The sequence below is a fragment of the Pituophis catenifer genome, unplaced genomic scaffold (genome assembly GCF_029215685.1).
Source record: "Pituophis catenifer annectens isolate HBS135680 unplaced genomic scaffold, rPitCat1.0.hap2 SCAF_7, whole genome shotgun sequence".
In the NCBI taxonomy this organism is placed as follows: Eukaryota; Metazoa; Chordata; class Lepidosauria; order Squamata; family Colubridae; genus Pituophis; species Pituophis catenifer.
In genome coordinates this window covers 12,642,968-12,668,194 of record NW_027256887.1, presented here as the reverse complement: position 1 = coordinate 12,668,194, position 25,227 = coordinate 12,642,968, and the positions used below count along the sequence as shown (strand labels likewise).

General features: G+C 43.5%; 1 protein-coding gene across 1 annotated transcript; it reads right to left on the bottom strand.

Annotated features, from left to right (window-relative positions):
- Positions 1-285: 285 nt before the first annotated feature.
- On the bottom strand, positions 286-24,555 carry SULT4A1 (sulfotransferase family 4A member 1). The gene is made up of 7 exons (XM_070947381.1): positions 24,387-24,555; positions 16,782-16,912; positions 13,980-14,060; positions 13,754-13,880; positions 10,203-10,297; positions 6,024-6,162; positions 286-407 (listed from the first exon to the last, which is right to left on the bottom strand). The coding sequence occupies exons 1-7, from the start codon at positions 24,553-24,555 to the stop codon at positions 295-297; spliced, it is 855 nt and encodes a 284-aa protein (XP_070803482.1). The 3' UTR covers positions 286-294.
- Between the last annotated feature and the right edge of the window lie 672 nt (positions 24,556-25,227).

Sequence of the window (25,227 nt, the reverse complement as noted above, 5' to 3'; positions counted from 1 at the left end):
ACAGAGTGCACTAGACTCGTATACCTGCTGCTTTTAAAACTTTGAAAGCTATCCAGTAGCTTTTTCGACTGATCAAACTTGCAAAAAAAAAAAATGCTGCTCTAAGTAGACCTTTAACCTGACCCAACACTCTCTGAGGTTAACATCCCAATGCAGTGTGGCCTTTTATTTATTTTTTTTAAATATGATACACATAACAAATATGGTACTATGTCCAGCCAGGAATAAATAAATGCAGAAAGCACTTCTAGCTAGATTCTTTGTATTATACACATGCATTTTCATTTGGTTGCTTTATAAATAAAAATCAAACGTGAGATCACATTTTCCCATCTTCTGCTTGTACACTAAATCGAATTTCTCATTCATCGAGACAGTGAAGATATCTTTCCACAGCCCAATTCGTCCTGAAAGATAGAAAAAAAAAAAAGGAAGGGAACAGAGGGAGGGAAAAAAAAATATGCCGATTATTATAAGATGTAGAAGACCTTTCAGAAGAACAAAAATCTGCCATAAATCACCCTGCGAATTGCAGAATCTTTTGGCCACTCTAAATCTGGAAAGGGAAATCCCCAGTCCTGCAACAGCAAAAAACAAATCCAAAGGAAAGGTTTGCCATCAGGAGTGTGGGAATTATACCTTTATCAATCAAAGAGTTGGACTTAAAACTTCATACAATCCAGTTCTATCTAAAATGTGAAGATCTGGTTGTCCTGCACCGGATTGCCTTCATCATCTCTCCATCAATTCTTTCTCAGCATATACCCCATCTACCGTGGTCCAGCTTCCATTGCCCCTGCTTGTTGACATCTCTGAAAACCATGGAAGGAGACGGCAAAGAAAGACAAGGTGGTATTCAACCATGGGATTGCCCTGCTCCCTTTCCCCACCACTTGTTTCACTCTGTCCCTCCAGAAATAATACTGCTGGAAGCTACAAAGCTGCATCTTAAGTCTTCTGGTTAAAATCAAGTACTGGATCTGTGTCAGTGGTGAAATTCAAATTTGTTTGCTACCGGTTCTGTGGGCTTGGTGGGCATGGCAGGGGAAGGATACTGCAAAAGGAGCCTGGTGGTGCAATGGACTAAACTACTGTTAAAGTAGTATTTAGCTGCCAGCTGCCTGCAATTACTGCGAGTTCAATTCTCACCAGGCTCAAGGTTGATTCAGCCTTCCATCCTTCCGAGGTAGGTAAAATGAGGACCCGGTTTGTGGGGGCAATAAGCTGACTTTGTATAAAATAGAACACCGCTTAGGGGGGGCCAAAAGCCCTACTAAGCAGGTATATACAAAAGTATGAAGGCTATTGCTTGAAAGCATTGTAAGCCGCCCTGAGTCTCCGGAGAAGGGCGGCATATAAATCAAACTAATAAATAAATAAATAAAATATCCATTCCCTCCCCACTCCTGGGGGAAGGATACTGCAAAATCTGCATTCCCACCCCACTCTGGGGCCAGCCAGAGGTGGTATTTGCTGGTTCTCCGAACTACTCAAAATTTCCGCTACTGGTTTTCCAGAACCTGTCAGAACCTGCTGGATTTCACCCCTGGTCTGTGTACAGTTAAAATAGCAGATGTTATTACAGCTCCCAACTCCCGAGGACATTTGAAATGCACTGAACCACTTGTAGAACACTATGGAGATGGCCTTGACGCCATTATGTAAACATCAACTTAGCCCTGGAAGGAAGGAGAGAGTGAGGAAGAAACCAAAGATGCCTTGATTTTCTTGGGTATAAAACAAATAAGAGAGAAACTCTTATCAAGTTTTCCAGATCCAGTTGAACAATATCAAGATCCTCGAACTATGAAGCAGAGTTCCAGTGGTTCTGGTCTGCAAAGGGTGAACCTCTTGAGAAAAAACAACCAAAAACTGGAAAATCAGTGGACCTGGAGGTAAGTAGCAAGACACCGGCTTCCCTCTTTGCATCTTTTGATACCTGCTCTTAAATATAAACCAGTGGTGAAATGTAAAATTTGTTATTACCAGTTCTGTGGGTGTGACTTGGTGTGTGTGGGGGTAATATGACTGAGTAGGCGTGGCCAACTTTTTTTTTTTTCTTTTAAAACCATTTTTTCTACAACCTCTTTGGCTGAAGAGGTTGTAAAAAAAATGCTTTTAAAAGCCTCTGACGATCCCAGCTGAGTTGCCTGATCAGCAGAGGCTTTTTTTAAAAAAAAAAGCCTCTGATGAGCCCAGCTGACTTGCCTGATCAGCAGCTTTTTTTTTTAAAGCCTCTGATGATTCCAGCTGAGCCGCGCGATCATCAGAGGCTTTTTTTTTTTTTACTTTTAAAAGCATTTTTAAGCCAAAGAGGTTGTAGAAAAAGTGCTTTTAAAAATTAAAAAAAAAAGCCTCTGATGATTGCGCGGCTCAGCTGGGCAATGGGGGGTGGGCAGGGATTTTTGCTACCGGTTCTCCGAACCACCCGCCTCCATCGCTACCGGATCGGGCGATCCGGTCCGAACCGGGAGCATTTCACCGGGAGCATTTCACCCCTGATATAAACCATGCTAAACCACATTCGATGTGCAGATATTTCAGCAAAGTTTGGATTTGATCTTCCACTTAAATCACCAAAACATTAGATCCCGTTGTAATAGGTTGCAAATACAGTGTATGAGATTTACTTTCTGGTAGCCATTTTGGACAGCTGGTCAAAGAATCACCCACCTGGGTTCGTTCATGATTTGATTCATGAAACTGGTTTGGGAGGTTGAGTGGGAAGGAAGGTGAGCTAACCAAGAGCCCGTTTTCCCAGCAACTGAGAGTGAGCTTCTGGGCAAAGATCAATAAGCTAAAAGGAAAACAAAATAAAAATGAACAAAAACAAAGCGAAATAAATAGGAAAAATGTACATTGCGATAAACCAAATTAAATTAAGCTAAATGAAAAAGTTAAAACGGGCCACAGTTTTTTAAAGCATGGAAACACATTTAAAGAAACAGCAAGAAAAAAAAACACCTTGATGTTCAGGATGCATTTGGAAAAAAAGAAAAAAAAATTGTTACAAACGTGAGAAAGATGAACAAAATCAAACAGGGTGCAGAAAAAGCAGGCAATGTGCAAATGCAATAGATCTGAATACTCGGGGGGGGGATCTTTCTTATATGGCATTCATTGTGAGGTTAGTATAATGTGCTCAGGACCAAATGAAGGAGAACTAAAACAATTCTGTATTTTGGTTAACTTTGGTTTTGAGGGAAAGAAGCAGGGCTATGGCAGGGGAAGCGTTCAAAAAAAGTCAAGGGAATGATCATGCATGTGGGATCAAAGCTCTGCCTCCTTTTATATGTACACTGCTCCCAGATGGACACTCCTGGAACCATGATTACTCCTGCTGCACAGCATCATAGGGATTATTTCTGGTTACCTAGTGTTACAGATGTTAGTGGGGAAAACAAAGAAGAGTATTACGGATGCACAAACGTATTCTTACCCCTCTCAAAGCAGTTCTTTCAAGTTTCAACTTTTATGAAAGAGTTCTCACATTCTGGGAAAACTAGTTTAAACAATTCAAGGTTGAAGCATTTCAAATATGCAACCTTTCATGAAGCACCAATAAACTGCATTCGTCTCAGGAGCATCGAGACGCTTTACCGGGTTGAAAGGATTCGCTGGTGACATCCACATTGCCCGGAGACGCCCAGTTGGGGGTTTCTTTTATGTCCCCATTAAGAAGCTGGAGTGAAGGACGGGAGCTCAACCCTGCCCCGAGGCAGGTCTCAAACATAGGCTTGCTAACCTCCAACACAGCATCCTAACCATTCGAATGATGGTGCTCCTGAGCACCGATAAAAAAGTAGCCATGATAGTGAGGTCTCTGGCACAAACTAGTTGTGGCAGTGTAGGGAAGAAGATATGTGTCAGTCATTAGGAAATCATAAATTTAGTCCAGAAAAAAACAGGAAAGGGTGAGAACGAAATCAAGATAAACGCACTCTGATATAACAAGGAGGGAGGGGAAGGCTGTCAGACTTTCAAGATTCTGTTACTACACTCTATATCAATAAAGAAGTGTGCAGGCAGTCTTCTACATACAACCATAATTGGGACTGCATTTCCGGTCCTAATTCTTTACTTCGCCAAGGCACCATTGTGATGGGACCCAATTTTACATTTTTTACAGTGGTTGTTAAGCGAATCCACTGTGGTTAAGAATGCCACTGCACCACGACTGAGAGCGATAGCGGAACAGTGGTTAGAATGCAGTATTGCAGGCTAATTCAGCCCATTGCCAGCAGTTCGATTCCCACCGGCTCAAGGCTGATTCATCTTTCCATCCTTCCGAGGTTGGTAAAATGAGGATCCAGATTGTTGAGGGCAATATGCTGACTCTGTAAACTGCTTAGAGAGGGATGTAAAGCACCGTGAAGTGGTATATAAGTTTAAGTACTATTGCTATTGCTATTAAGTGAATGCCAGGGTCATTTGTGCAATCCCATTCTTTCAAATGGGCAATTTCTCTGCTAGAAGCAAATAACATAAAACAATCGTGGTCACATGACCACGGGATGTTACCACCAGTCATAAAGGTGAGCTGGTTGCCGAGGGCCTGAAATTCAGTTCATGTAACGGGGATTGGCACATTTTAAAATGGCCATAAAGTGCTTTATGGGTAATAACGCACCTGTTCAGCACTTATCATAATTTCAAACAGCTGTTAAGCAACTGGTTGTAAATTGAGAACTACCTTTTTCATTATGGCATCTTTTTTTCCTGATCTAGCTACCTGAAACACGGACAAAGTAGCATTTCAGTGAATTTTATACATCAAAGTCCTCTCATCCCATAATAAGAGAAGGAACAGTTTTAAAGTTTATAAGCAGAAGAGAAGTGCAAATTTGCCAAGCAGCGTCCAGACATCCATGAGTTTGCTATGGCCCTTTAACCAAACGGCAGTTAAAACGTTCAGCTGGTCATCTCCAGCCAAAGAAATTAAATCTGTCTTGGCAACTTAAGACTTCAACTCCCAGAACTCCCTAGCCAGTCCACACATCTAAAAAGTTGCCAAAGTTGAGAAACACTGGATTAGATGTTCATTTTCATCTGTCCCTGTATCTTTAATCTAAGCCAGCGTTTCCTAACTGCGGCAGCTTTAAGATTTCTTGAGTTCTGGGCAGTGGTGGGATTCAAATAATTTCACAACCGAAACTCTGCCCTAATGACTGGCTGGGTGGGTGTGGCCATGGTGGGCGTGGCCAGGGTGTGTGACAGGCAGCATTCAGCCTCCTGCACCCCCTGAGACCAAAAATGGACCACCGGGGGGGGGACACACACACACCGTGCCCCGTTTTGGGCTACTAGGCCTCCTTGCAGCCACCTGGGAGTGAAAATGGGCTGTGGGGGAGTGAAAATGCCCGCACCCCATTTTGGACCTAGGCCATTTCCCTGAAGCCTCCTGAGAGCAGAAATGGGCCACGGGAGACACTGCTCCCCCTGTGCCCCCCATTTTGGGCCTAGGAGGCCTCCCTGCAGCCTCCTGGGAGTGAAAATAGGCTGCGAGGGAACACCTAGAAGGGAAGGGGAGGGGCAAAGAGGGGCCAGCCAACAATTTAACTACTGGTTCACCCAAACCGGCTGAATCCCACCACTGGTTCTGGGACTTGAAGTCATGAAGTTGCTGAGGCTGGGAAGAAAACAAATCCATACATTCAGTGCTCTAAATTATAATTCTTCTGGTGATAACACTTGCATGTTTTAAATCCCTCAAAATTAAACAAAAACAATTCTAAGCCCACAGGACTTAAAGGCTTCCCGAACGATAGCTTTCCATGATCAGTAAATCCACCTTATTCCCATCTACCCTCTAATTTCTATTTTTTTTTTTTTTTTTTTTAGCTTCAGACTGATTGACTGAACCATGGTTCAGGTTTATAGCCCAATTCTTTGTCTTCAAACTACTCTAAGCAATTAGCATTGAAAAAAGGACAACCGCTACGCTTTCCACTCATGTCATAAAAGTGGATTACCATTAAAGCCATTCCACCTGTGGGAACGTTTGCAAAGGGTCTGACACCTACCCCTGCCCACTGAAAGGGCATCGGCATTGCAGCACTGATCAATGAGCTGGTGACAATGTTCAACCATCGATTCCAACTGTGCTTTGTCGTAGGCGATGCCCAAGAACCTCGCTAGCTGTTCGACCAGGGTTGCAAGATCCTGTGAGAGAAGAGGATATTGACTTGCGGAGAAGAAATTAGTCAAAAATAAGGCAGTTCAAAAAAAGTACATTCTGGTTACCAGTTATTGCCCAAAAAAATATTGATGCAGGCTTAGCAAGAACAGCTTCTTATATATGTTAAATCAGTGTCCCCCAACCTTTGGGGCACCAGGGACTGGTTCCATGGAGAGAGGTTAATCCCCGGAGGGGCCATGGTTGGGAATGGGACAACTTGCCCCAGCCAACTTGCAGTGGCCAACTCATTGCAGGACAACTTGCCACAAACAACTCACCATGGGACAATTCACTTCAGGACAATTTAACAATTCTGTTTAATTATTTAAAATATTTTTAAAAAAAATATTTTTGCCATTCACATTTCCTCCTTTTGCATCCTTTCTTTAATGATTCTATTCCACCATTTCTTTGATAGTAGTGTAACTTTGGTTCCACAGTAAATTGTCCTGTGGTGAGCTGGCCATGTCAAGTTGGCCACAGCGAATGGTTATAGACCTCCATGGTTTCTTGTGCTGCCTGCATCCCACGGATGCTTCACTTGTTTATGTGACTCGGTTTCTAACATGCCGCAGACTGGTGCAGGTCCACAGACTGGGTGTTGGGGATCCCTGTGTTAAATCATCCTTTGGTTGGATCAATAGGGATAGATTGAATAGGCCAAGGAATCACCCTGAGTTCAATTCCCCAAAGAGCACTGGGGCTTGAATATGTCACTTGTTCCCAACCCTTTAAAACAGCTTGGTCAATTTGTTTCAGGAGCTTAGCCTAGGTCAGTGATGGCTAACCTTTTTGCCATCATGTGCCAAAAGTGGGGGGAGTGCGGGGGAGTCGTGCGTGTGCCTGCCCACACCCATAATGCAATGCACCCCGCCCCCTAGAAAGCCTCGAGCCTAGGGAGAGTGAAAAACGGGCCTTCCCCACCCCCGGAGGCCCTCCAGAAGTCAGAAACAGCCTGTTTCCTGACTTCCGGTGGGCCTGGAAGGCCCGAAAATCAGCTGGTCAGCACACACATGTGCACTGCAGCTGAACTAGGGCAATGCTCGCATGCCCACCGATATGGCTACGCGTGCCACTTGTGGCACCTGTGCCATAGGTTCGCCATCACGGCCCTAGGTAGTTCATCATGTAGCAATGGCTTCTACTCCTATTTTAAATAATCAGACTATTTTTGTAGAGACATTTTAATTTTTATTTCTGTGAGTAGATTTAAGATAGCTGGGGCTGCACCTGCAGGCACCATCGTTTCTCTCTGTTTATATTAGTAAATATATTTTGGTTTAATGGTTTTGCTGCTAGACTTGAAGCTAATTCTTTTTAAATTATATTCCACTATTTTACTTTCTTTTTGATGTGAGTCAGAAGTTTGAGAAAAAAAAAATCCCTAGGAAAAAAACTTTTAAAAATTATGTAACTTTATGTGTTGCATTAAAGCTAGCAGCTTAAAAGTTAACTCTGCAACTTTAAATATATATATATATATATATAAACATTAAAAAAACAGTTGTCTAAACTGTATTTTAAAATGTAAGTAGCATTTACATTTATTCAATAACATTTAGCATACTGTGCTGGGTTTCTGTACCAGAAATGGCCAGTTAATGTACAAATGTATGTTATGTCTGCTTAAATTAAAGAGCTTAAAGAGCCTTGATAGTACAGGGGTTTAGTGCACCTGTTATTAACACAGCTGCCTGCAATTTCTGCTGGTTCGAATCTCTCCAAGGCTCAAGGTTGACTCAGCCTTCCATCCTTTCTAAGGTAGGTGAAATGAGGACCCAGTTTGTGGGGGCAATAAGCTGACTTTGTATAAAATATACAAAAGAATGAAGGCTATTGCTTAACGCATTGTAAGCTGCCCTGAGTCTCCAGAGAAGGGTGGCATATAAATCAAATTTAAAAAAAAAATTGTTTATTTTTTTTAAAATAAAGATGCAGCATCTTATATTTACATTCAGTTTTATCAGATTTCTGTGAAGGGATGCTGCATTCTAAGACTTTTATAGGTTTAGAATCTGTATGATGTGGTTATGGTAATTTCCTTTCTAGGATGAAGTGAAGGCCTTTGCTGCAGACCCAGATACTACTCTTTTGCAATTAAACAAAAAATTAGTGGTCAACCTAAAAAAAAAAAAAACAGCTTGGTCATTTCCCGAGTTCACAGAAGAGCTGCAGAATCAAGACTGAACCCACCATATTGCCATAATATGTGAAGAGGGTCTTCTGAATAATTTGCAACCGCAAGTGTTTTAAGACAGAGGAATGGGCCAAACCTCCTGAAATGTTCTAATCGTGAATTGTGCTATCTTAATCTCAGTTACGCTGCAATGTTGGAAGTTCTCATCCCAACTTTGTCAGATGTGATCTCAACATGGAAGGTTCCCAACAGCAAGACTGAGAAGATAGAAGGTCCCTTTGTTGACTGAGAAACACTTCCACTGAAGTTGGAATCCAGCTGCTTCACCTGCAACCATTTTTGGAATTCTGACTGCTGGTACATCAACATGGAAATTGAAATGTAGCTACAACTGCTATGAAGCCCCATTACTTTGTCAATGTTCCTCAAATTATAGAATAGAATAGAATACCAGAGTTTGAAGGGACCTTGGAGGTCTGCTAGTCCAACCCCCTGCTTAGGCAGGAAAACCTATACCATTTCAGACAAATGGTTATCCAATCTCTTCTTTAAAACTTATGATGTCATTGACATGTGCAAGTCAACTATTTGCAAATCAAAAGAGGAGCAAACAGCTGACCTTGCAGCCACTCTCCAAAGAAATACAAACATCTGGCTGTTAAACTCTGGGGGCTTTAAAACAGCACACATACAACTGCCATTTCATTGTGGAAGTAGAACCTGAACAATATTTCTAAAAAAAACCCCAAAACCCATGTTCTTCCTGCTCCTTGCTCCTTCTGTGCCTCTGTGTCGACAGAATTTTAAATCTATTTTCTTCCATTTGCTGTATTTTAGTTTTTGTAAACCAACCAAAGGCATTTTCATAAATTGCAAGTAATCACAACGATAACGAATCAAGATAGCCATTCATAAAGAGCAGGTTAAAATAGAAGCGAAGCATAAACCTATTACAACAACAAACAAATCCTAACAGCTAAAATCAAAATTAAAATGAAAGAAACTGTACCCTTAAAATTTAAAGCAGGTGTGGTGGTAAATGATCAAATCATACACTTCATTTGTTTTGTTCAACATATTAACTTATTTGTCTGATAGCCCAGGAACAAACATCTTACCAAACTCCTGGCACTGAAAGTAATAAAACATTCGACTGTAAATGATGTTACAGTAGTGGCCAAAATTGTGGAAAACTTTTGGGAAAAGTGTATTTTGGAGGTTTGATGGCTAATAATACCACTTTTTTTTTGGCGTTTCAACATAATCATATTCCACTGCTGGAATGGCCTGGGAATAGCCCAGACCTTCACCCAATTGAAAATCTATGGAGCCAACTAAAGAAACTTGTTAGTCAGAAGCAACCCAGCAATAAAACCCAGTTAATAGACGCAACCATTCACTCTTGGTTTCACATTATAACAGCTGCAGAACTAAAAGACTTGGTTCACTCCATGGGAAGACATTGTAAGGCTGTAATTCATGCTAAAGGTTACCCAACTAAGTATTAACTAACGGTGATAATTTTTGTATATCTCGCTTTTTCTATGTGTTTCTCTTTTCTTCTTTATACTGTAACTGCTATTCTAATAGCAAATCCTTCATAAAAGTTATTGCATTACATTCTTGATTAAATTATCTTTCCATTGATATTTAATTTTATGGTACTACTCAAAAAAAAAGTGGTATTATTAGCTAGTTTTAGAAAATATACTTTTTAAACCAAGGTAAAATTAACCCAGCTAAAATTCCAAGAGGGGGAAACCCCTCACCTCCATCTCTGTCTCTTGCCAAGTTTGTGATCTTGCTTCAAGGGAACCAAGGGTGAGGGGACACAACACTTTTTGCTTACAGGTTGGGGGAAAATCTTTGCTATGCTTGGATAATTACCTTGTGCATATCTTCATATTTGAGAAAGAGCACATTGGAATCCATATGATGCTGCCAAAATTCTTGGACATGTTCAAACCATGAACCATAACCTACTATAGAGACAGAAAACACAATAGCTCATACTCAAGATTTTTTTTTTTTAAATATTGTTGTTATTGGGCAAACTTTCACTGGAATACAAAAAAACTCATCATATTGCATTTTTGTTTTGTTCTCAAAATATGACCGTATTCCTATAACAAAATCCAACCGAATAAAATAACTCCAACTGGCCTTACTCCCACAATGACAACATGGTAATCTTATCTTATATGATTCCTGGATATCCTAGGAGGGTATGGTGTCATGGGCATCACTGGGGCCAACTGGCAAGGGTATAGCATGGCTTTTCCCCCTTTCTAAAATTGCTCGATGGCAGGAAAAAAGTAGACACAAAAAGTCTGCTTCCCCCAAACCTGACCTGGACTGAAGACCTCACTCTGGGGAAGAAAGTCTGAATGGTCCACTTTTAGAAGACAAGTGGACCATTCAGATGTTCTTCTCCAGGGTGAGGTCTTCAGTCCAGGTCAGGTTTGGGCGAAACATCAAGAAGTCTACATTTTTCCTACCATTCTAAAAGTCCTTCAAAAGAAAAGTGGACTGTCCAGACTTTCTTCTTCAGGATGAGGTCTTCTGTCCAAATCAAGATTGGGGGAAGCAGACTTTTTGTGTCTTAAGGGAGTCTACTTTTTTCCTGCCATCGAGCAAACAAGCTGCTAATTTGCAGTGGAGGGGGTTATATGGAACAGGAGAGGACTTTGCCAGAGTCTTTCCTGCTCAGATCTATTGTTTGACCAACAGAGGTTCATGCGGAAGGAGTTTTTCCTGCATGAGATGACTGGTTGCAACATTATGTTGCAACAGTGGTTGCAACATAATGAGGAAACAAACAGTGGTTGCAACATAATGGGGAACCAGGGGTTGCAGTCAAGCATTATGTTCTCGGGAGCATCTGAAGAAGGAAGTCTGTTAGATGTGGCCACAGTGCCACAATCAAAGCCTCCCTTTCTGTACATTAGTGTATCATAAAAAACCGCCAGGGTTTGATAGCGATTCAGTGCCTGCCATCTCACAGGTTTTGATCTGCTCCAAGATAATCAAATTACAATCATGTGTTTAACAATCTTTCTAAGTTTAAAGGACTGGTGATTTATGACCAGTCCTCACACCCCCAATTGTTGCAGTATCACTTCGGTCATCTGATCACAATCCGGATGCTTGGCAATTAGTTTACAATTAGAACAGTTGTAGCGTCCTGATTCACATGAACGCTATTTGCAACCTTCCTACCCAGCTTCTCACAATAAATCAGGGTGGATAAAAATCAATGATTTTTTTAAAAAAATAAAAAAAAATCAGATTTTTTTTATTTAAATCGGATTTTTTTGATTTTTATTGAATTTATTTTAATAAAAAACTTTTGGGGTAAAAATCTATCATAAGATAGTTTTCTATTTAAGATACATAAATAATTTCGTTTATTCAGCATGAAATGGAGCTTAGTTATGTAGCATGAGGCTGTATATTCTGCAACACTGGGACTATCGGTGAGTCAACAGCGGGTCAAAGGAGTAGCAGAGATGACCGTTGCTCTTTAAAAATTATGATTTAAATCGAGCTGATTGAAATCAAGCCTTTTTACTAGTGTTTTAAATCATGATTTAAATTGTGATTTAAATCAACTCGATTTAAATCAAATCCACCCTGCAATAAAGTCAACGTCAATAGCAGGGAAGAACACAAGTCCCGATCACTAATGTCTTGCTTAGCCACCACAGCAAAAAAGGTCACATAAAATTATGTGTGATCACATGATTCCTCACTTAACAACCTCACAATGACTAATTTTCCAGTCCTGATTGTGCTATGCCTGGCAAGGATTCTCCGTACGGCTAACCCCCCCCCCCCATGAGTCTGTGGGACCTAGATCAGAGGTGGGCTGCTGGGGGTTTGGGAGAACTTTTAGCTAAGATTCTGTGCAGTTCGGAGAATCCCACTCCTGGCTGGCCCCACCCACCCTGCCCCGCCCTTCCCAGGAGTCCCCACACGGCCTCTTTTGGATGCAGGTAAGTGCAGGGCGCGTGTGGAGGCTCGGGGAGGGCAGAAAACGGGCCTATCAGAAGTTCAGAAAGGCCATTTCCGGCCTCCAGAGGGCCTCCAGAACCTGAGGATCACATGGTGCTAAATGTGCCCATATCCAATCTACAATTTGCCAGCTAACATCCCCTTTAGCTCTGAAAAGGTCACCCTGCCTTTTCAAAGCAAAGCCTGTCCTCAAAGCTCAGAGAGCGTCTACTCTCATCCCTTATATCAGGGGTCCCCAACCCAGGGGTGAAATGCTCCCAGTTCGGACCGTATCGCCCGATCTGGTAGTAATGGCGGCGGGTGGTTCGGAGAACTGGTAGCAAAAATACCTGCGCCCTCCCTCCCCAATGCCCAGCTGAGCCGCATGATCATCAGAGGCTGTTTTTTTTACTTTTAAAAGCATTTTTTCTACAACCTCTTTGGCCGAAAAAATGCTTTTAAAAGTAAAAAAAGAAAAAAGCCTCTGATGATCGTGCGGTTCAGCTGGGATCGTCAGAGGCTTTTAAAAGGATTTTTTCCTGCAAAAAAAAAATGCCTTTAAAAGCCTCTGGTGATCCAAGCTGAGTTGCCTGATCGTCAGAGGGTTTTAAAAGTATTTTTTTCTGCAACCTCTTAAAGTTGTAGAAAAAATGCTTTTAAAAGTAAAAAAAAAAAAAGTTGGCCACGCCCACCGTCACATTAACCCCCACCAAGCCACGCCCACAGAACCAGTAGTAACAAATTTTAGATTTCACCCCTGCCCCAACCTGTTGGCTGCAGCCCACGAGTGGGCTGTGAGGGGTTTGCAACTGTGCCATAGAAACGGCAGGAGAGTGCGTGCACGAACTCTTTAATTGGGCTTAGTTAGTTTTAAATGTGGGATTTTAAATTTGGGGGTTTTATAATTGAGCCATTTATTTAATAATTTTAATTATTTTTAAATTTTGTTTGTCTTTGTGCTTTTAATTAGGCTGTACACCGCCGAGTCCTTCAGGAGAAGGGCGGTATAGAAATAAAATTGTTGTTGTTGTTGTTGTTGTTGTTGTTGTTGTTGTTATTATTATTATTATTATTATTATTATTATTATTATTATTATTATTATTATTATTATCCTGACTCAGTGGATGAGTGTGTGCATGTGTGCTCCATTTGTATGAGCTGCAGGCACGTGCACACCACTCACGCAAATGGAGCTGCATGCATACTTGCCAGCTGCTTGCACAAACCATCCCATCCTCTACCTTGCCCAGAAATGTTGGGAAACTGCCTTAGATCATGGCTGACTGGGGTATTCTAGAAGTACGCCTATCTTAAAAGTTGCTGGGGTTGAGAGAGGCTGCCTTAGATGGCAAGTTAATACCCCAAGCCACATGTCCTATGGTTCCTGCACGAGGTAAAACAGAGTGAAAGATATTGCTTAACAAAACAGATGGGAAATTCTTACACTTATCGTTCATAAATCTCCGACAGAACTCCTGAAATGTTCCTCTGTAGCTCATAGTTCGCAGGGAGCGATGAAACTGGTAATAGGAGACGACCAGATCTTTGGGATTACGAGCCATGTATATGATCTAGGGAGATGAAAAGAAATTCGTTGGGCAGAATGCTCCCTCCACCCCATCTCCCTGGGTCAGAAAACCTGGTTAACGCAGATGACCGGTGAAGGCTACCTTGGATTCGCCGCTATGCAGGTCAGAAGGCAAGAAACGGTACGGCAGGTGGCTTTTGATCAGGCGAGGAGATGTCAGTTCCTGTAATGTGCAGGGAAGAACATAAAGGCTCAGGGTTGACAAAGGCCAGCCTAATAAATATCCAAACATGTCCCCCCAAAAAGGGGGGTAAGGGGGGACAAACATGTCCCCCCCCAAAAAAGGGGGACAATAAGAGGTAAAAAGGAATGAATAAAAAGTCAATTTTCTTGGTGGAGGAACTGTGTGTATCTGAGGAGTTGAAAGGTCTAAGCTAGGGATGTCAAACTCAAGGCCTGCGGGCCTCATCCGGCCCGCGGGGTATTTAGATCTAGCCCACGGGGCCACCCGGGAAACAGCGAAGGACCAGCCCACAGTGCCTCTGCCAACGAAAACAGAGCTCGGCAGGGCTGCCTCCTGCAATCTTCTGCCAGCAAAAATGGAGCTCAGGAGGACCACACACCGCCTTCCCAAGCTCCGTTTTCACTGGCAGAGGGCTCGGGCCACCACAGGTGCCCCTGACACAAGTGACGTTGAGCTGGCCACACTCACCCTGGCCAAACCCACCCACCCAAGGTCAAACACAATCCTGATGTGGCCCTCAATGAAATCGAGTTTGACACCCCTGGTCTACGCCAATGTTTCTCAAACTGGGCAGCTTAAGAGGTGTGAACTTCCAACTCCCAGAATTCCCTAGCCAGCAGAGATTTATTTATTTATTTATTTATTTATTTATTTATTTATTTATTTATTTTTTATTTATTGGTTCAATTTATATGCCGCCCTTCTCCGGAGACTCAGGGCAGCTTACAATGCGTTAAGCAATAGCCTTCATACTTTTGTATATACCTGCTTAGTAGGGCTTTCGGGCCCCTCTAAGCGGTGTTCTTTTTTATACAAAGTCAGCTTTTTGCTCCCACAATCCGGGTCCTCATTTTACCTACCTCGAAAGGATGGAAGGCTGAGTCAACCTTGAGCCTGGTGAGATTTGAACTTGCAGTAATTGCAGGCAGCTGCTGCTACTTAACAGCACTTTAGTCTGCTGCGCCACCAAGGCTCTTACTTAAGTCCATAACTCTTAAAATTGTGAAAGGTGGAAAACATTGGTCTAAAGTGTTGTTTTCTCAATGGCGTCAGCACCTTGTTGGATTTCCATCTATTGGAATTGCCACCCAAACATACACTATATCATTTCTCCCTTCTGATCTGGCAGAAGGGCTTGGAGCCAGGATTGAGCGTCAACCCATGTAAGCGAGCTGCATACCAAAACAAGTGGGACTGTCTCAGGTCATTCAGCAGGAACACATTTGTACAAGTGTCTTGGATGAAGGTGCTGGGGGGACATTTATTAAATCTATATATTACACCAAGTAGAAAGTTTGAAACTGGGCAACAAAAAGAGTATATGAAAAGGATTAGGGCTCCATGGCTTAGGGCTAGGGTACTTACGGGACCGTCTTCTGCCACCAATTGCCTTCCACCGGCCAGTTCGCTCTCACAGAGAGGGCCTCCTCAGGGTGCCATCGGCCAGACAATGTCGGCTGGCGACCCCCAGAGGGAGAGCCTTCTCTGTGGTGGCACCTACCCTCTGGAACAATCTACCCCCAGAGATACGAGTGATCCCAGACCTCCAGACTTTTCGTCGGGCCCTTAAAACCTATTTCTTTCAGTTAGCCGGGCTGTCCTGATTTTATGGTGGGTTTTTAAAATTTGAAATTGGTTTTAAATTGAAATGTTTTAAATTATGGGCCAAACTTATTTAATTATTTTAAATCTATTTTAACTTTTGTGTACAAATGTTTTACTTTGGCTGTTCACTGCCTTGAGTCCGAAAGGAGAGGGGCAGTATAGAAATCTGATAAAATAAAATAAATAAAATAAATTGGGGTATCCTTGTCCACCACAGGCTAAGCATGAGCCAGCAGTGTGATGTAATCTTAAAAAAGCAAGGGCTATTTTGGGGTGTATTAATTGAAGCAGAGTCCTGGAAGCAGTGGTGGTATTCAGCCAGTTCGATCCGGTTCGGGTGAATCGGTAGTGGTGGCAGCGGGAGGCTCCGCCCACCTGCCCGGATGTAATCACATCCCGTTTTGGACACTCTGCACATGCACGGAAGGTTCTGCGCCCGCTCACATTTGCTAACCGGTAGTGTAGGTAAATAATACCACCCCTGCCTGGAAGCAATTGTTCTTCTCAATTCTATCTTGGTCAGATCCCATTTGGAATTCAAGCTTTCAAGTCCAAAAATGTAATTGAGAAATTGGAATTTAAAAAAGGGCTACAAAGATGGTGGAAGATCTGGAAATCAATCCCTCTGAGGCAGTGTTTCTCAACCTTGGTAGCTTGAAGATGGGTGGACTTCAACTCCCAGAATCCCCCAGGCAGCGCTGCTGGCTGGGGGATTCTGGGAGTTGAAGTCCACCCATCTTCAAGCTACCAAGGTTGAGAAACACTGCTCTGAGGAATGGTGAAAGGATCTTGGTATACTTTGCTTTCAAAATAGAGAATTGAGGAGATACGGAAGCAGTCTTCAAGTACTCAAAGGGTTTCATACAGAAGACGATGCAGAGGACCAGTACATAATCAGTGGGTCCAAGAATCACTCGAAGGAGTAAATTATTGAATTATATACGAAGTTATGTATCATCTGAAAGCATTAAAACCATAACATTCATAATGATGATCTATTCCAATACATCAAGGAATTAAACAGGGCTTGAAAATAAAAGCCCAGTCAAGCATCAACAATGTAATTCCAAAACAGATCTGAGGATTCATCTGTACCTTGATAATGTCCAGACCGGGTTGAGGATATTCTAAGACAGGAAGCTGCTCATCTATGTTCATTAATCCAATTTCATCAGGATCTGCTCCTTGGCTCACAAGATACACCACTTCCTGCAATAAACTTGTGCCTGCAAATTATTAAGAAAAATAATAAGACAAAATAGAAGCTTTCCAAGAGACGAGAAAGTTCTCTACTATCAATAGACGATCAACACTATCTTCTTGCATCTTACTGCAGTGTATACTTCTCCAACCTAGTCATCTCCAGATGTGATGGAACTTCAAAACTTTTTTGTAAGCTGCCTAGAGTCACTGAAAGTATATAAATTCTCAAAATGAATAAAACCTATAATTTCATCCTGTCTTTGGAATTATATATGGGAAAGTCCAGTAGACAACAGAATAACAGAGTTGGAAGGGACTTTGGTGGTCTTTTAGTCCAACCCCCTGCTCAAACAGGAAACCTGTACCATTTCAGACAAGTAACAGATCAAGTAACAACTAACTAAATCATCAAATCATAGGGTTGGAAGAAAACTCGGCGTCTTCTAGTCCATACCCGCTACTCAAGCCTAATTGAGCCCTTTATAATTCTCCTACTTTTGCTTCCTGTATCTCTTAATTTGTACTTGTGAGTCCTTTCTTCACCATTTCTCTTGTTGCTATCCGATTTGTGGTTTAACTCTATTAGTTGGTCATCCTGCCCAGTGGTGGGTTTCAAATTTTTTTTACTACCGGTTCTGTGGACGTGGTTTGGTGTGTGTGGCGTGGCTTGGTGGGTATAGCAGGGGAAGGATACTGTAAAATCTCCCATTCCCACCCCACTCCAGGGGAAGGTTACTGCAAAATCCCCATTTCCTCCCGATCATCTGGGAATTGGGAGGCAGAGAATAGACGGAGGCGGGGCCAGTCAGAATTTTTACTACTGGTTCTCCGAACTACTCAAAATTTCCACTACCGTTTCTCCAGAACTGGTCAGAACCTTCTGAAACCCACCTCTGACCCTGCCCTACCAGTTTTAGTTTAAAGCCTTTAGGATGAGCAGATGTTTGCCGAACGTATTATTGCCGGTCTTCGTCTATGGTCTTCATCCATCTCTTGCTGGAAGCCCTCCAGCAGGTAATGTAAGCCATGATTTAGAAAGCCAAAGTTCTCATGAGAGCACCATCCTTTGAGCCAGCAATTTAATTCTTAAATCCACTGTTCCCTCATTGGATGTTGACCTTCAGTTGAAAGTATAGATGAGATTACCACCTGAGCACCTAACGCTTTGACTATCCTGCCTTGTTGCTCATCGTCCACTGAAATTGTTTTCAGGTTCTTAGTTGTATCATTCGTCACCACACGAAAGAGGAGAAAGAAATAATAATCAGTGGGCTTCATCATTTCGGTGATGTACCTTCCCCTGAGAATTTGTCTAGTCTACAAATTGTTGACTCTGTTCCTTTAAGTAGTGAATCTCCAATCACCGAGACATGACTTTTTTCTTTGGGGAACTCTAATCTACTTTACTTCTCATCACTGGTAATTTGGCAGGTATTTTCAGGTATCTGTGTGTTTCCTTCCTGAGGGAAGATATAAAATTGAGAACAGGCAGTCGACTTATAAGACTTCATTTAGTGACCGTTCAAAGTTACAGTAGCACTGAAAAAAAGTGACTTATGACCATTTTATGCTGACTCTGTAAAACCGCTGAGAGGGGGGCTGTAAAGCACTGTGGAGAGGTATATAAGTCTAAGTGCTATTGCTAAATGCTATTTTTCATACTTATGACCGTTGCAGCATCCCCGTGGTCACGTGATTTACATTTAGATGCTTAACCACCAACTCACATTTATGACGGTTGCAATGTCCCAGTGATCCCTTTTTTGTGACCTTCTGACAAGCAATGGTGAAACCAGATTCATTTACTAACCTGGTTACTAAATTAACCACTGTAGTGATTCACTTACCCGCTGGGGCAAGTACAACGGGGCAAAACTCCCTTAGCAAATTTCTCACTTAGCAACATAAATGTTGGGCTCAATTGTGGTCATAAATTGAGGACTACCTGTACTCTATTGCAGAGAGGGAAGGAGCTGCCTTCCTGGTTTGTTTGTTTTTTTGTTCTGACATGCTGCCCTTGCCCTTTTTATTTTCTTGTTTGAAATTCATCTTTCTTGATATGTTCAGTTTGGATAGAGAATTTATATAGGAGCTTATCATGTTCATCTTGCTCACCACAGGAACTCAGAGTATCTCTTGTGGGAGTGTCTGGAGTTTTAGTGGCTTGGTTTGCGTCCAGTGTCTTCATTTCTTCCTCAAGTGATCCAACCAAGTGTAATTTGAGTCCTCCTCAGGTAGGAGTACAAACATTGCACCCACTTTGCGTGTAGCAATACTGTTAAGACTCTTTCCCTGTGGTTTTGTTTTTTCCTCATGCAAAAATTTACTTGTTTTATTTTTTATAACTCCCTAGAGCTGTGATGGCAAACCTATGGCACGGGTGCCACAGGTGGCACACGGAGCCATATCTGTGGGCACGCGAGCGTTGCCCTACCTCAGTCCAGCACGCATGTGCGCGCTGGCCAGCTGATTTTCGGGCCTTCCGAGCCCACCGGAAGTCGGGAAACGGGCTGTTTCCGGGCTTCCGGAGGGCCTCCAGGGGAGTGGGGAAGGCTGTTTTTGCCCTCCCCAGGCTCCTAGAAAGGCTCTGGAGACTGGGCAGGGCAAAAAAATGGGCCTACTGGGCCCACCGTGCCATCGTGTGCAAAAAGCGGGGGGAGAGTGGGGGGGGGTCACACGCTCATACGTGGGGGGACAGGGCGCATTGAATTATGGGTGTGGGCACACGCGCGCACAATCCCCCCCACTACTCCCGCTTTTGGCACACGACGGCAAAAAGGTTAGCCATCACTGCCCTAGAGGTAAGAAATCTTTATAAAAGGTAAATAACATATAAAATGACAGAAAAAAACATAAAAAATACATATAAAACTATGAAACATATGTATATCTCTGTTAAAAATATGTACAAATAAAATAAAATAAAAAATAAAGGTAAACATGCACACACACCCCTGTATATAAGGTTAATTTATACTCTAAAATAAGCCATATTATGGTTTGCGTGGTTGGGGTTTAGCACCTAAGAAGATTGTATCCTAAGGTTTAACTCAACCAGTTTTAAGCTTCGTAAGCAACCCAAGAACAAAAGAGGGTTGAAAAATAAGTCTGAATTTACAGTATCGTCTGCAGTTTATAAAACAATTTTCTCTGAAGCTTGGAGGAAATCAAGTAGAAGCTTTTAGTACTGGCAGCAGGTCATAAATATTTCAAATGTGCAACTTCAGAAAGCAATAAAGATGCAGCCAGCTGGTCTAATCGGGCTTTTGCATGCTATTGTAGCTTCTCTACTACATTCGATTAAATCTTTGCCCAGAAACTGGGAAAATCCTTCATAGCAAAAATGACGGGATGGTAGCCTACGCAGATGCAAAACAAACATATAGATGTGAAACATCCGGGCCTTCAAGCATCCTTTTTTTTCCTGCTGTCCTACGTGACAACCTGTTTAGTCTTGCAATGTACAATGTACAACTCCTCTAAGAAGGAGCTGATGAATTCGCACCAGTGATGGGTTCCTCCCGGTTCGGCCGAGCTGGTAGCGGTGACGATGATATCACCAAACCGGTTCTCCGCCCCCTGCCCTCCCACCCCCCCACCCCCCCACGTTATTCTTACCTTTTATTTGGTCCCACCCCCAATCTATTGCTGCCTCCTGAGTCCCAGCTGATGACTAGAGGGAAAAAAACTGTTTAAACTCTTGCCGCGGGCCTTCAAAGGGCCGTCCTACAGCTGATCAGTGTTAAAAGCAAACAAATGAGTCGGGTCGTAAGTGCGAGGACCTTCCAGAAATGACTCTGACCAGCTAGCCACGCCCACCTAGTCACATGACCTCCAAGCCACACCCACAAAATAAGCCATGCCCACAGAACCGATAGTAAAAAAATTTAGAACCCACCCCTGATTCGCACCTAATGCTCAGTCCTTAACTGTGCCTTATAATTAAGCTACAATGCTACAATGAACATATCATATTAGGATTTACAGACCTAGAGCTGAGTTTAACCTCTTGGGAACAATGTGTTCTCCTGCTTTACTAAGCAGCTTTTTCAGAGAGAATAGAATAGAATAACAGAGTTGGAAGGGACCTCGGAGGTCTTCTAGTCCAACCTCCTGCTTAGGCAGGAAACCCTATTTCATTTCAGACTAATGGTTATCCAACATCTTCTTTAAAACTTCCAGTGTTGGAGCATTCACAACTTCTGGAGGCAAGTTGTTCCACTGATTAATTGTTCTAACTTTCTCCTTAATTCTAAGTTGCTTCTCTCCTTGATTAGTTTCCACCCATTGCTTCTTGTCCTGCCCTCAGGTGCTTTGGAGAATAGCTTGACTCCCTCTTCTTTGTGGCAGCCCCCGATATATTGGAACACTGCTATCTTGTCTCCCCTAGTCCTTCTTTTCATCAAACTAGACATACCCAGTTCCAGCAACCATTCTTCATATGTTTTAACTAATCATCTTTGTTGCTCTTCTCTTTCTAGAGTCTTGAACTACCAAATACTGATCAGTTTTCTGTTAACCACAGCTGCAATTTAATGCAAGCAAACAGAGCAAACTAAAAATATAGAAACATGAATTTAACCAAGCAATACCTGGTCCTCCGGGTGGCATCTAATAGCCATCATGTCAAAGCAATGGGAATGGCAATCCTACAGCTTCCAGAACGTCTCCTACTGTTAAGTCCTGCCTTAGGAATCGTGGTGCAGAGTACAGACTACAAGAATGTGGCTTTCCAAGGTCAATCAATATCTGATCCGAGGGGCTGGCTTGAATTCATACCTCTTTGCTCCCAGCTCAAATCTCTTCACTGTTTTTCCCAAATCATCTCTGGGACATTGAGGGAAAGGAGTACATGGCCACTGCGCTGTGGCCGACCCAACTTGGCTTCTTCTCCTGCCCCCTGAAGCACGCTCTTTGTATTTGCAATTGATTTCTAATTTCCAATTGATGTGAGCCAGACAAGGACAGTCAAAGGACTGGAAGTGGCCCAAGGCTATAGAATGCTCAGGTCTTGTTGAACAGCATGGCAGATTTGGTTCTTTCAGACTTGCAAAATTCTGTTCAAGTGGTCTTACAATAAAATAGCATTAGTACTTCTGGTCATGTTTCCTGTCTGGCCTACCCAGGAAGGTTGAAATCAATCTGACAATTCTGAAAGTACCCATGCTCATTAGGAAGAGGCCATTAAGAACATTAGGCCACAAGAATTAACCCAAATGGACTTCTGCGCTCTTTCCTAACATCATTCTGCTTGGAGACAGGATAGGTCAGGGGTCCCCAACAGCTGGGCCTAGGCTTGTTCGGAACCCGCCACGGAAGCGGTGGGTAAGTGCACGCATGCGTGCACAGCTCCACTTCTGTGAGCAGCAGGCAAGCGCACATGTATGCAGCTGGCGAGGGTGCCTGTCGATCGTGCAAAGGGAAGTGCGCGTGCACCCTTGCCTGCTGCTCGTTCATAACCATTCTCTTTCTCTCCCCACCCCTGGCCGTCTGCAAAGCCAGAAAGGTTGGGGGGGGGGTGTCGCTGGGATAGGCAACGCCATAAATATGGATTGATTCACATGTCCAATGAGAAGAACTGTTTCCTGTCTGCTTTGGAATAACCTTGTTTTGTTTTGTTTTCATTTTAGCAGCTTCTATTGAGATCCCTTGTAGCCTGAGCATCTGGAACATGTCAGGAGGATGGGAAGACTGAGAAAATGGGAAGACTGAAGACTGCAACGTTAAGCAGGAAAGAATCCGTTTTCTCCCTCTGCAACATCCATATGGACCAGTCCACCTTTGCATCACCTGCCTTCTCTCTCAGATGTCCTGTAACTCAAGGCTCACTGTTTTCCTTCAAGATCGGCCTCCCCACCATCTAGCCAACAAGCATTATCCATTCAAGCAGGAACCAGGCCTGACCTGATATAGCTTGTGAGGCTGGCTAATTGCTCCATCTGCATTGAGCTGTGTTGGTAACCTAGAGGGAGGTTGAAAAATCCCTCTGTGATTCACCTCTGTTGATCTGAAAGTGAGACCTTTCTTTATTAACAAAGGTTATCTCTTGTGCAAGTGCCTCCCTAACAATGCTTTCAATCTGAATTACTATTATTATTATTATTATTATTATTATTATTATTATTATTAATATTTAGCAGCAATCCGTATCAACCATTAGCACCAGTCAATGGTATTTGTGATGCATTTTTGAATGTTCAGTTGACTGAGTTTCATATTTAATAAAGATAATAATAATAATAATAATAATAATAATAATAATAATAATAATAATAATATCATCCTGTAGCAACCATTAGCACCAGCCAATCGTATTTGTGACACAGTTTTAAATGTTCAATTGCCTGAGTTTCATGTTTCATGAATAAAAGAGATAATAATAGGGTTTTTTTTTAAAAAAAATATTAATGCATAAAAACGCGTAGCATCTCAGCCTACAGCTTTCAGGTATGGAAAAAAAAAATCATTTGCAATGTACATATTTCACCTTGCATGTTTCAGGCCCTTAAAATGGGCATCGCCGCTAGCAAGCCCATCATCCCCCACCCCCAACTCCCCTAGGCCTTAATCCTTGGTCCAACCCAGTTAGATGCGAGGCCCTTAAAATGGGCATCGCCGCTAGCAAGCCCATCATCCCCCACCCCCAACTCCCTTAGGCCTTAATCCTTGGTCCAACCCAGTTAGATGCTCAGAAGGAAGTAAGCCAGACAGGTAAGGGTCAAGACCTTATAATATCATTATTATGAAAAAACGAGGACCACGGGAGTTAACCTATCACACACCCCTAAAAAGGCAACCCAAAAAACCCCACCCCGGGAAAAACCCAGCGGCAACCCGCAGAGGTTTGTGAGGGATGCTTCCACATGGGAAGAAGCCAAGTCGCCTCTTCTCTCTTCTCCAGGCCAAGAAGGAGAAGCCAAGAATTCTAGTCAGGCAGCGACGAGGCTCTTTTCTGCTGGCCTCTTTTCTGCTGGCCGTCTCGCAACCTGACTGGGGGTTGGGAGAGAGATATTTTTTTTTTGTTTTTTTTTTGTTTTTATTTGATTTGTATACCGCCCTACTCCCGAAGGACTCAGGGCGGTGAACAGCCAAGCAATAAAATACATAAATACAAAAATTAAAAAAAACCAGTTAAAATCAAATTAAATCATTATTGGCCCAGACAAATTAAAACACCCCAATAATTTATGAACCTGAGATGAACCTGTGAGGTGAACCTGGGGTGGGGTGGGGGCTGCCCTCCCCTCCTCTCCTCTCCCCTCCCTCCGGCGGCCTCCAGAAGGCCAAAAGCCGAGCAATTTGGGGCTTCGCACCGGAATCAGGTGGGCGAAGGAGAAAACCGGGAGAGGAAAAGAGGCGGGGCGGGAGAGAGAGAGAGAGAGAGAGAGAAGAAGGGATGGAGGGAGAGGGGGATGGACGGGTGCCTCCTTTCCTTTCCTTCTTTCCTTTCCTTCTTTCCTTTCCTTTCCCCGCCCGCCGCGCAACCCCGCCTCCTACCTGATTTGGGGTAGGTAACAATCCAGACGTCGCTGTCTCGCACGGGGAAATTGGTGATCTCCTCCATCTTCCCCCGGCAGAAGGGCGGCAGGCGCACCCCGTTGTACTCGAAGTACTTGCTCTCGAACTCCCCGGGCGTGCTGGGGGTCTCGCACTCGCTCTCCGCCATCCTCCGGCCGCGGAGCCCTACCGGGAGCCGGCTGCTTGCAGGGGAGGGGGGGGACGACGCTGCTGCCTTGCCGGCGCTAGAGAAGGAGCCCGGCCGCCCAACTCGCTCGCTCGCTCGTCCGTCGGTCGGTCAGCCAAGCTGGGCGCCAGCTCCGGTCAGCGGCAAGCTTTGCGCTCGGCGGGGCCAAGCAGGAACCGGCCTTCAGCGAATGGGCTCCGGGGGCGATGATGTAATGCGACGTCGCTCAAGAGGAGGAGGAGGAGGAGGAGGAGGGATGAGGCAGCCGCCGCCACCGCCGCCGCAAAGCAGAGTCGAAGACCGCCCGGCTTAACCCTCAGCGTGCCTGGCGTCTCTTGCCGTCTTGGCTCCCTCCCTGGTGCCAGGCTCGCTCGGGATACCGGAGCGAAGTGAGCTTGGGGTGAGAGAGGTGAAATCCCGCAGGTTCTGGTGAACCGGTAGCGGAAATTTTGAGTAGTTTGGAGAACCGGCAAATACCACCTCTGGCTGGCCTCAGAGTGAGGTGGGAATGGAGATTTTGCAATATCCTTTCCCTGCCATGCCCACAGAACCAGTAGGGAACAATTTTGAATTTCACCCCTGGATGGGGGGGCTCCCGATCGCAGGCGGCCTTCCTATGGGAGATGATCAAGAGCAGCCCTGCGGAGAACCCGT

Bases quoted from the DNA above. Each gene is read 5' to 3' on its own strand.
- SULT4A1 (XM_070947381.1), bottom strand. From the start codon at position 24,555: ATGGCGGAGAGCGAGTGCGAGACCCCCAGCACGCCCGGGGAGTTCGAG. The intron at 14,061-16,781 runs GTACAGATGAAT...TGCACATTACAG, and splicing joins CCGGTCTGGACATTATCAAG to GAACTGACATCTCCTCGCCT. The intron at 6,163-10,202 runs GTAATTATCCAA...CTTCTCTCACAG, and splicing joins AATATGAAGATATGCACAAG to GATCTTGCAACCCTGGTCGA.